At 50.2% G+C, this 12,390-nt stretch overlaps 1 protein-coding gene across 1 annotated transcript in view; it reads left to right on the top strand.

The window, feature by feature from the left end:
* The first annotated feature begins 1,513 nt into the window (after positions 1 to 1,513).
* The window catches only part of LOC134540358 (protein Wnt-7b), a 256,396-nt gene continuing 245,519 nt past the window's right edge, over positions 1,514 to 12,390 (top strand). The window contains exons 1-8 of the mRNA XM_063383039.1: positions 1,514 to 1,544; positions 2,077 to 2,182; positions 2,251 to 2,283; positions 2,382 to 2,457; positions 2,556 to 2,632; positions 2,947 to 3,022; positions 3,513 to 3,544; positions 3,686 to 3,912. Of these exons, the coding sequence (XP_063239109.1) occupies positions 1,514 to 1,544; positions 2,077 to 2,182; positions 2,251 to 2,283; positions 2,382 to 2,457; positions 2,556 to 2,632; positions 2,947 to 3,022; positions 3,513 to 3,544; positions 3,686 to 3,912 (658 nt within the window). The remainder of the gene's footprint in view (positions 1,545 to 2,076; positions 2,183 to 2,250; positions 2,284 to 2,381; positions 2,458 to 2,555; positions 2,633 to 2,946; positions 3,023 to 3,512; positions 3,545 to 3,685; positions 3,913 to 12,390) is intronic.

Below are 12,390 nucleotides of genomic sequence, written 5' to 3' on the forward strand. Positions count from 1 at the left end.
GGGTGACGGGCAGTGACGGTGAGCGCAGGGCCATGTCCAGATGGGGGTGACGGGCAGGGACGGTGTGCGCAAGGTTATGTCCAGCGGGGGGTGACGGGCAGTGGCGGTGTGTGCATGGCCATGTCCAGCGGGGGGTGACGGGCAGGGACGGTGTGCGCAGGGCCATGTCCAGCGGGGGGTGATGGGGGTGGCGGTGGGCGCAGGGCCATGCCCACAGGGGAAGTCGGGCAGTGATGGTGTGCGCAGGGCCATGTCCAGCGGTGGGTGACGGGCAGTGACGGTGTGCGCAGGGCCATGTACAGATGGGGGTGACGGGCAGGGACGGTGTGCGCAGGGCCATGTCCAGCGGGGGGTGATGGGGGTGGCGGTAAGCGCAGGGCCTTGCCCACGGGGGAAGACGGGCAGTGACGGTGTGCGCAGGGCAATGTCCAGATGGGGGTGACGGGCAGGGACGGTGTGCGCAGGGCAATGTCCAGCGGGGGGTGAGGGGCAGGGACGGTGTGCGCAGGGCCATGTCCAGCGGGGGGTGAAGGGCAGGGACGGTGTGCGCAGGGCCATGTCCAGCGGGGGGTGATGGGGGTGGCGGTGTGCGCAGGGCCATGTCCAGCGGGGGGTGATGGGGGGAGCGGTGGGCGGAGGGCCATGTCCAGCGGGGGGTGACGGGCAGTGACGGTGTGCGCAGGGCCATGTACAGATGGGGGTGACGGGCAGGGACGGTGTGCGCAGGGCCATGTCCAGCGGGGGGTGATGGGGGTGGCGGTAAGCGCAGGGCCTTGCCCACGGGGGAAGACGGGCAGTGACGGTGTGCGCAGGGCAATGTCCAGATGGGGGTGACGGGCAGGGACGGTGTGCGCAGGGCAATGTCCAGCGGGGGGTGAGGGGCAGGGACGGTGTGCGCAGGGCCATGTCCAGCGGGTGGTGAAGGGCAGGGACGGTGTGCGCAGGGCCATGTCCAGCGGGGGGTGATGGGGGTGGCGGTGTGCGCAGGGCCATGTCCAGCGGGGCTGATGGGGGGAGCGGTGGGCGGAGGGCCATGTCCAGCGGGGGGTGACGGGCAGGGACGGTGTGCGCAGGGCTATGTCCAGCGGGGGGTGACGGGCAGGGACGGTGTGCGCAGGGCCATGTCCAGCGGGGGGTGATGGGGGTGGCGGTGGGCGCAGGGCCATGCCCACGGGGGAAGACGGGCAGTGGCGGTGTGCGCAGGGCCATGTCCAGTGAGGGGTGACGGGGGGTGGCGGTGTGCGCAGGACCATGTCCAGCGGGGGGTGACTGGGGGTGGCGGTGTGCGCTGGGCCATGTCCAGCGGGGGGTGACGGGGGGTGGCGGAGTGCGCAGGGCCATGTCCAGCAGGGGGTGACGGGCAGTTATGGTGTGCGCAGGGCCATGTCCAGCGGGGGGTGACGGGCAGGGACAGTGTGCTCAGGGCCATGTCCAGCGGGGGGTGATGGGGGTGGCGGTGTGCGCAGGGCCATGTCCAGCGGGGGGTGATGGGGGTTGCGGTGGGCGTAGGGCCATGCCCACGGGGGAAGACGGGCAGTGGCAGTGTGCGCAGGGCCATGTCCAGCGGGGGGTGACGGGCAGGGACGGTGTGCGCAGGGCCATGTCCAGAGGGGGGTGACGGGCAGGGACGGTGTGCGCAGGGCCATGTCCAGCGGGGGGTGACGGGCAGGGACGGTGTGCGCAGGGCCATGTCCAGCGGGGGGTGACGGGCAGTGACGATGTGCGCAGGGCCATGTCCAGCGGGGGGTGATGGGGGTGGCGGTGGGCCCAGGGCCATGCCCACGGGGGAAGACGGGCAGTGGCGGTGTGCGCAGGGCCATGTCCAGCGGGGGGTGACTGGGGGTGGCGGTGTGCGCAGGGCCATGTCCAGCGGGGGGTGACGGGCAGTTATGGTGTGCGCAGGGCCATGTCCAGCGGGGGGTGACGGGCAGGGACGGTGTGCGCTGGGCCATGTCCAGCGGGGGGTGATAGGGGTGGCGGTGGGCGCAGGGCCATGCCCACGGGGGAAGACGGCCAGTGATGGTGTGCGCAGGGCCATGTCCAGCGGGGGGTGACGGGCAGTGACGGTGTGCGCAGGGCCATTTCCAGATAGGGGTGACGGGCAGGGACGGTGTGCGCAGGGCCATGTCCAGCGGGGGGTGACGGGCAGGGACGCTGTGCGCAGGGTCATGTCCAGCAGGGGGTGATGGGGGTGGTAGTGTGCGCAGGGCCATGTCCAGCGGGGGGTGATGGGGGTGGCGGTGGGCGCAGGGCCATGCCCACGGGGGAAGACGGGGGAAGGCGGTGTGCGCAGGGCCATGTCCAGCGGGGGGTGACGGGCAGGGACGGTGTGCGCAGGGCCATGTCCAGCGGGGGGTGACGGGCAGTGGCGGTGTGCGCAGGGCCATGCTCACGGGGGAAGACGGGAAGTGGCGGTGTGCGCAGGGCCATGTCCAGCGGGGGGTGATGGGGGTGGCGGTGGGCGCAGGGCCATGTCCAGCGGGGGGTGACGGGCAGGGACGGTGTGCGCAGGGCCATGTCCAGCGGGGGGTGACGGGCAGTGGTGATGTGTGCAGGGCCATGTCGAGCGGGGGCTGACGATCAGTGACGGTGTGCGCAGGGCCATGCCCACGGGGGAAGACTGGCAGTGGCGGTGTGCGCAGGGCCATGTCCAGCGGGGTGGACGGGGGGTGGCGGTGTGCGCAGGGCCATGTCCAGCGGGGGGTGATGGGGGTGGCGGTGGGCGCAGGGCCATGCCCACGGGGGAAGACGGGGGAAGGCGGTGTGCCCAGGGCCATGTCCAGCGGGGGGTGACGGGCAGGGACGGTGTGCGCAGGGCCATGTCCAGCGGGGGGTGATGGGGGTGGCGGTGTGCGCAGGGCCATGTCCAGCGGGGGGTGACGGGCAGGGACGGTGTGCGCAGGGCCATGTCCAGCGGGGGGTGACGGGCAGTGGCGGTGTGCGCAGGGCCATGCTCACGGGGGAAGACGGGAAGTGGCGGTGTGCGCAGGGCCATGTCCAGCGGGGGGTGATGGGGGTGGCGGTGGGCGCAGGGCCATGTCCAGCGGGGGGTGACGGGCAGGGACGGTGTGCGCAGGGCCATGTCCAGCGGGGGGTGATGGGGGTGGCGGTGTGCGCAGGGCCATGTCCAGCGGGGGGTGACGGGCAGGGACGGTGTGCGCAGGGCCATGTCCAGCGGGGGGTGATGGGGGTGGCGGTGTGCGCAGGGCCATGTCCAGCGGGGGGTGACGGGCAGGGACGGTGTGCGCAGGGCCATGTCCAGCGGGGGGTGATGGGGGTGGCGGTGTGCGCAGGGCCATGTCCAGCGGGGGGTGACGGGCAGGGACGGTGTGCGCAGGGCCATGTCCAGCGGGGGGTGATGGTGGTGGCGGTGTACGCAGGGCCATGTCCAGCGGGGGGTGACGGGCAGGGACGGTGTGCGCAGGGCCATGTCCAGCGGGGGGTGACGGGCAGGGACGGTGTGCGCAGGGCCATGTCCAGCGGGGGGTGACGGGCAATGGCGGTGTGCGCAGGGCCATGCTCACGGGGGATACGGGAAGTGGCGGTGTGCGCAGGGCCATGTCCAGCGGGGGGTGATGGGGGTGGCGGTGTGCGCAGGGCCATGTCCAGCGGGGGGTGACGGGCAGGGACGGTGTGCGCAGGGCCATGTCCAGCGGGGGGTGACGGGCAGTGGTGGTGTGCGCAGGGCCATGTCCAGCGTGGTGGCGCTGGGCGCACACGTGGTGTGCAGCCGCATCCCGGGGCTGACGGCGCGGCAGAGGGAGCTGTGCCGAGCCGCGCCGGACGCGCTGGTGGCCACGGGAGACGGCGCGCGCCTCGGCCTGCACGAGTGCCAGCACCAGTTCCGCCAGCGCCGCTGGAACTGCTCCGCCGTCGGCTCGCACCACGTGTTCGGCCACGTGGTCGTCGTCGGTGAGCTCTCTCCACTCGTCTCCTCGCTTCCACCCTGTTTGACGTGACCACGTCTAATAAATCGATGAACGCCGGCTGCACGCAGGAAAGAGTGTCTTTTTAACGCACATTGTCCCGTTACGCTGTGTCCCGTTACACACATTGTAGGCTTGCGCCGCATCTATTTCTCTTCTACTCGATTGGAACAACCATCGATTTGACTTTTTCGAGGCACATTAAACTTCAAACACTCCCATTCGTTTCCTACTTTTCCTATCATCGTCCTATCCTTAACAGAATACCTAACACAGATTGGTAGAAGTTAAATAGCAAACATATATTAATGTTATAGTTAAAATAATCTGTTCGTTAAAGTAATATATACATATTTGAATTAATGAGTGCAATAAAAGTAAATTTATCAATTAAATTGTAGATTTAATTTCACAAATTCTTTGTATCCATACAAAAGAGTGATTTTTAATTAAAATGATTCAATTTTATTCATAAAAGTATGATATAATTTCATCAATGTTTTGTTAGACTTTGTCACGTTAAACTATCGTCCGTAAACCGAATTTACAGACAACCAATATTTTTTTAAATTTAAGAACCCATGTTTTACTACATTTTCATCATCGTCAACTAATTTCTGCCTCTGGCCGTGTGAGCAAAGTGGCATGCCTCCATATTCCTCTGTTCCTCCACAATACCTCATTATTCACTGCATTCCTGCAACTATAATGCTCTTCTTATATCCTCCTCGGTCTTTCTTGGGGTCTTCTTTCATGTGCACTTCAACTCCGTAGTTTTCTCAGGCAGATTCTCTGGTTTTTATTTCTCTTGAGATAGTCATACTATTTTATTTTTGCATCTTCAATTATCTCATTCAAGTCCTGTACTCCTGGGTCTTGCTTGCACCATCTCATTCCTGATCGTGTTTCTCCCTGTAACTGCCAACACTCTCCTGATAATCTGCATTCCTTTTGCTCTGATCTTCTCAGCGTCTATCTTATTTACACTCCAAATCTACTCCTTAACTGACAATGGGCACTAAGTAGGTATTGTACTACACTTGTTAGCATCTCAATGGCACTTCACTCTTCCATTCCAAATCTCTCACGCACCAGTAGAATGCGTCCCCTTGTTGTCCTTTGCTTACAATTTCCTCTTTGGTTTGCCCCCTTCCCACCAATGCATTTTCTAGTTCCATTACACGTCATGGTTTACTACAATAATATGTATTCAGTAAATACTCGTTAAGAAGATTTACCACCAAGCACAAATGCAAGAGAGACATGATGACTGCATTATTAGAATATGCTTTAAACAGATTTATGACAATTAACTAAATAAACAACATGGTGTGTTAGCAAGTTTTGAGTAGCTTTGTTAGTTCTAGATGCCAATAGATTCATTCAGGGAATAATGTAAACTTTAATATATTGTGGATATTTTTTTCCATTGTCTCTATGATAATTGATTTTGTCTGAGTCCTAAAATATGTCACTTTTTTAAGTATAATGATATTTTATCAATCTGATCTCTTTTTACAAATATTTCTTACCTTTGTTTTACATTTAAAAACTGTTTTCTAATGTAAATTTAATTTTAAGAACACATTGTATTACACTTAAGGCACCCCTGAAGCCTAATATGGAATTGTTTCATATATTTACATAATTACACTTGGGTGCATTTTGCAATAATTGGCAAATTCTGGATATTTAATTTAAGATCTTTACAATTATGGAAGTGTATCGCAGGAAAAGTTCAAGTAATGTGACTTTTTCTACTTACGTCAAAAAGTCTTCCACATTAATAACTATTTGTCTACCTGTGGTGTCCATTTAATACTTCCAACGGTATTGATTTACCAACTGTTACTTACAAAGCACAATATGGTTAGTCCATTGGTTCTACCTTTGAGAACTGTCAAATGTAAAACAAGTTATATGATCGAGACTGTAGTAAACAAACACACACTTCAATCAAAACACCCTCTTCAGGTTTGTAGGTAAGAAGTCAGGGAGACGGTGTGAGCAATCTTGTCCAAGTTTATGATTGAATTCAAAACGTATTTGTTCTACAAAACATTATTCTGGTTACAGTAAAGTTAAACGCCATTAATTGCTGATCCGTTTTAACGCCTTTTTTTAATATTCATTTGTTGATGTGAATTTTTACGATAATCCCAGCGAGTTTATTTTACGATATTAATTAAATTCGGAGATATAATTAGTTTCTTTTAAAACATACCTTTTTTCACCCCTTAGGTGTTGAAATACGTAAAAAAAAAAAATTTCGTTGTAGTTTTTGAATGTTAATTTTTGGAACACATTATATTTTCTTAAGTTTTATTAGTTTCAGATGTATAATTTATTATATTCAAACCATATTTTTGCCGTTTTACCCCCTTAGAGGTGGTATTCTTTATTTAGATATAGCATAGTGTCTAAGTTAGTAAAATAGCTTTATTTAAAAAAAAATTCATCATAATCCGTCCAGTAGTTTTCGATTGATGCTCAAACAGACAAAAAAAAGAAAAAAAAATTTGAAAACTATTATTTTGAGTTCTCAATTATGTAAATAGCCATTTGCAATATTTTTTTTATCATTTCATCCAATGTACAGAATTTGTTTCTATAACAACTTTATTATTAGTATCTATTGATTACTGTTTTTTTTTACAGTAGTATGATACAAATTGATAGCTTCTATAATAACTAAAGAAATAGAAATCAGCAGGTGTAATATAGTCAGTCCATAACGTAATAACTAGAGACCGGAAAAATTCGCGGATTCCTTTTGAGACAGGCTGGAATCTAAACTCGTTTAGCTTAATGCTGCGTCAGTGATTGGACTGCAATTTACCTGAAGGACTCTGAGCCAACAGCAAACACTCAACAAAATAAGTATCGAATCATTAGAATAGCTGTAAACAGGTGTCCCGAGTCGGTAGCCAATGACCAGGTGATAGTTGCCCGATATTTTACTTATGGCATATTCGGATGGCCTAAATTTTTGAACAAAAGTGTGAGTAGTATATAATAGGGGCTCCTGGGACTGGCGCCGGCGCGTGGTGTGCGGTGTCGGTGTCCGCCATATTGGATTGTGACGACACGGCGGCCATCTTGGATGGATGTGACCTTGACCTTTGACCTTGACCTTGACCCCGGCGGCCATTTTGGATCCGCCATCTTGGATCCGCCATTTTGGATGACGTCATTGTGTTCTAGAAAATTCCGGCGATGTGTTTTCCGCCATATTGGATGATGACGTCACCGTTGCAATTTCCGTTACGGCCGCCATCTTTAACTTTTTTATTTATTATCCGATTTTAATGAAATTTTTTTAACAATTATAAAAAAAATTCAAATAATAAAATTTTAATAAAATACTTATAAAAAATATATTTTTACGACACGGAGTTTGGAGTCCTCGGTTCGAACCCGGTGAGTGCAAAAAAAATTAAAAATGGCGACAGGCTCCTTCCTCAATGGTGGGTGCTAGCAGACTGACCCCCACCACTTTTTTTCAAAGCATATATATCGTCACCTAGTATGATGTCATGTCCGCCATCTTGTCTTCGATGCTGGAGACCACCATCTTGTTTTCGGCCGCTAGAGTACGCTGATGCCATGTTAGTTTAACTCTTACCCGCTAGAGTGCAGTAATCATTTATTATTGCTGTGACACCCGCCATCTTGTCATTTGGCCGCCATCTTGAAAATCCGTAATTATTTAGCTAGAAATTCGGGAAAAGTTCCAAAATTCATTAAATAAATCACTCATTAATTTACGTATTGATTCGATGGATTCCTGTCCTCGGTTTGATACCCGATCGATGCAATAATGTTTAATTTTATGAAAAAACAATAACTTCAATAAACCATGTTAAACTTTCGAAAAGAGACTTTAAATCCTCTACTACCATCATCCTATCAGACGTCAAGACTACCATATTGGAAATTCGTTATTTTAATGCTAGAGATTCGGGAAAAAGTTCAAAATTCATTAAATAAATTTGTAATCTATATACTGACTGATTAGATCGACTAAGCTCCTTGGTTCGATCCCTGGATGATACAAAACAACTTTAATTTTAAAAAAGTACCACTAATGTGTAAGGTTTGAGAAAATAAAAACACCGCAAGTTCTATTAAAAAATACTTTTATTACATACATACTACACTACTACAAGTACAAAAAAATTACACAGACAAATTACTAAAGCCTTGTGGATTTCTCGACGTCTGCATCTGCCACCCACGAATTGAAGCGAGGTGGAAAGCCCCACCACTTGACGTAGGACAGTCCATTTCTTCGTTTTATAATCTTCTCCACCAAGTACGTATCGGGATACAACGTAGGCTGAATCTCTTCGGCATAGAAGCCGCCATGGATAGGTTTGTGGTCCAAATCTTCGAGGTAGTAGGTCCTAGGCTCTGATTCACGAACATGTGTCACACGGAAAAGTTCGGGACTCCAGTTCGCAGTGAAACCTTTCTCGAAGATACCTTTCTGCTTGGAGATTCGCACAATGTCGCCGACGTTAGCTTTACGCTTTCGTGGATCTTTCTTCTTCGTGTTGGGAAAAACTGTTTGAAGCAGGCGATTATCCTTTACGTCCTTTGGCTTCATTTTCGTGGTAGAATGCACAGTGGAATTATACTCGCTTATTAGTTTCGGCAAGATGTCAAGCCACTTGTAATTTCCGTTAGCCGTGAACTGCCGCCACATCTTGGAACGCAAAGTTCTGTTAAACCTTTCGACAACGGAGGCTTTGACGTTACTAAATGTAGAGTAGTGTTTGATGCCATACTTCTTCATCAAAGCCTTGAAGGTCGCATTGTAGAATTCTTTCCCGAGGTCCGTTTGCAGGTGCGACGGTACACGTCCATCACGCAAAATATTGTTCATGGCCTTGGCTACGTCAGTTGCAGTCTTTGATTTGACAGGTCTAGCCCAAGCGAACTTGCTATAAACATCGATGACTGTCAACATGTACTTGAAACCTTTATTCAATCGGGAATACGGTATCATCTCAACAAGGTCCGCCTGGAATAAATCATCAATTCCACGAACTATGACTTTGCGACGAAGGTATTTCCGTCTAGCAGGAGCATGAAGTTCGCGAGCGATTCCGGTTCGACTCATTGTATGTAGCCGGCTTCCTTCAGTTCTTCAAGTATGGAGACTATTTCGTTGATGTGCGAATAGTTTCCTACACTAAGCGATGCATGTAGAATTCTAAGGCGATCAACTAATTCATTAGGGTCGTCCCAATATACATAGTCAAATGTCTGACCACTTTCTAGCTTTTTTAAACCTTCTCCGTGTATTGTTAGTTCACTGAAGAGATTAGCGAGAATGTCCATTTTTTCATGATCTACATCTTTATATACACCACTATCTGGATCGTTATCGCGAAAATGTGCATTGGTTAGCTCTAGCAGTTTTTTGTACTCTTGTAAGTCGTTGTGAGAATATCCTTTAGGCTCCCTGCGAAACAGCAATTCGTACAGACCCGGAGTCCCGCGCGTTTTGAACTCTGCTACGCGCACGATGTTTCCTGGTAGAAAGTCTATTTCTTTAGCACCGAGGAACCACTTATTATGTTTTCTGTACACTCCGTAGGTCGTGTCATTATTCCGGCTCGTAAACGATGTCAGGTATGGTCGGACCATTGCATTAACTTGATGTCCCTTTTTCGGTATTTTTATTGTGCATGGACTCTGTACTTGTTAAGTCCTCTTCTTCTCGATCTGGTTCATACTTTCTTTTCTTTACAGTCGGCATTTCATCTTCAACTTCTGTCTTCACAATGAAGGCTGGTTCTTCCTTGTTTTTAAGTTCGTCGAGGCGACTAGTGATTGGTTTAAATATCTCCTCATTTTCCATCTCACGTGCAAGTCTGGTTCGTCTAGCAAGTAAATATTTTTCGCGAACAGACTGTATAGCTCGATGAAGGTCACTGGCCAGGTCCGACATTGTACTGGCTGAAAACTTATTGCAAGACCTCCTTTTATACTTTTCTATTCGTTCGCAGAAACTTCTTTCTTGTGTTTAGCCAAATCTGAATTTGTTGACGATTGAGATAGTGATGCTTTCAGACTACTTTGAAAGGTCCTCAGATCGTCCCGTCTTTGTGCATTCGAAACTTCGATCATGTCGCGAATGCGAGAATCCGAAGCTTCCACGCGCTGGTCTATGGCTACGAGGTACTCAAGTAATTCCTTTTTCACCCCGTCTATTTTTTGAGCCAGTAGCGAAATGTATTTGCGGATAACGTCGTCATGAGACTTGAGAGCAGTACGTAAGTCTCGACTGCTACGACCGAATTTCGAAATGCTATGACTCATGTTTTGTGATAAACTGATCGAAACCTCGTCTGTACCTGCCCTTATATAGAGGCCAGTCTTTGACTATAACTAGGAATCCGTGTTCTTCTTTCCAACACAAGGAACACATGTCTTTAAATTCCTGAAACGACATGTCGGTGTTTACGTGATCGTCGTAAGCGTGACGTAAATTAAGTTCGTCCATGCGAAACAAAACTATGACATTTGCGTTGTCTCGTAGGAGATGTTTTGGAATACGACTGTACGTCTGACACAGGTAAACGCAGTCTACCTTGGCGTGTCTGCCCATGGAAAAGTACTCTTGTATTATGCCTTGTTTCTCGCACATTACATCGTCGAAAACAAACACGGAATTGGCTTTTGCTTCGCTTGGAGGTACAACATCGGTATTATCGCTAAACGGAAAATACTCCAAACCATCCACAGATATTAGAACAGTTGCTAGGCGCTGGTTCTTTGGCTGTTGCAACGACTTGGAATACAAGTAAACGTTCTCGAACCGAAGACCGTTTGGCTCCTCCAGTAAACTCAGTTAAACACACGTCTTGCCACAGTTTGACGGGCCCGCCATTATGCAACGTACGGCAGAAGGCAACAGTAAGCCATGTCGTGATTCACGCGCACTAAATACATCGTCTTGCGTAATGCGCACGGGCAAACACACGTCTTGCTTGACGACCTGCATTGTACTAAAGTATTTGTATAAAAGAAGCATATTTATACTTTCTGGTCAGTTGTGCGTAATGACTCGAAGAGGTAAGAACAAAAAACACATCGGCGCGGGACTCGTAAACTCGCTGATAAACAATCTACCATTCGAGCTACACATTCCCGGCTACAGATTTTGCGGCCCCGGCACGAAACTAGCGAAAAGGTTAGCTCGTGGTGACGTGGGCATTAATTCTCTCGACGAAAAGTGCAAGCAGCACGATATCGCATATTCATTAAGCAAGGATCTGGAATCCAGGCACCGGGCCGACGAGATATTGGCACAGGAAGCCGAAGATATAAGTAAATCGTCGAACGCGGGACTAGGAGAGAAAATCGCAGCGTGGGGCGTTTCCAAAATCATGAAGGCAAAGACGAAATTAGGACTGGGCGCTCGTCGAGCCGGCTCCATCAAGTCAAAGACTAACTCGTGCAAGACCAAACGCAAGACTGGTGCAGGCGTGCAAAAAGCCAAGCAAAAATTACAGACTCTCGACAAGAAGATTATAGGAGGATTTCTTCCTTTGCTTTTGCCTGCATTGGGTGTTCTCGGCGGCCTCATCGGTGCAACGAGCGGTATAGTGCGGGCAGTCAACACTTCGAAGAATGAGCGCAAGCAGTTAAAAGAAGCACAGCGACACAATGCCAGCATGGAAGCCATTGCCATCGGTAAAAAAAACGGCGCAGGACTGTACTTGCATCCTCACAAGACAGGACGAGGCATGAAAAAGAAACGAGCAAAGAGAAAATCCTAAGTTCCCTACCGAAACGACCGCTCACCAACGTAGATTTAATAAAGTACGCACGCAAACTTAAAATACCAAATTTCCGCGGCGTGTTTATGCGAGACACTTTGCCCAGCAAGCCAAAAACGCACGAACGTGCCATCATTAATTTAGACACGTCGGCGGGTCGCGGCACGCACTGGGTGGCCTATGTAAAGACTGGAAACATGGCCGAGTACTACGATAGTTTTGGAAATTTACGGCCTCCGTCCGAACTGCGACAGTACCTGGGCCGGTCCACTACGTTGTTTTACAATTACGAAACGGAACAGAGGCCAAATCAAACAAACTGCGGACACTTGTGTCTTCGCTTTTTAACAAACAAAAATTAGCTGACCAATAAAAATTGCTACTTAAAGGTTGTGCAGTGACGATTATTTATTAGTCATGTCGATAACACTTACCTTGACAGGTCACGCATCTGAGCTGCGGGCGGTTCATTTCCCGCCTCTGGATTTAGACGGAGAATGGTGTATCGGACTCGTAGATTTTCAAACGTATAATGCCATACCTAATATCGACGAAGAAAATTGCAAGATCTGCTTCCTGAAAAGCGATGGGACCGCTCATGAAATACGGTTACCTGTTGGCTCTTACGAAATAGATGACATTGCAAATTACATCAGGGATATGTTACCACA

This window comes from Bacillus rossius, chromosome 16 (genome assembly GCF_032445375.1).
Source record: "Bacillus rossius redtenbacheri isolate Brsri chromosome 16, Brsri_v3, whole genome shotgun sequence".
In the NCBI taxonomy this organism is placed as follows: Eukaryota; Metazoa; Arthropoda; class Insecta; order Phasmatodea; family Bacillidae; genus Bacillus; species Bacillus rossius.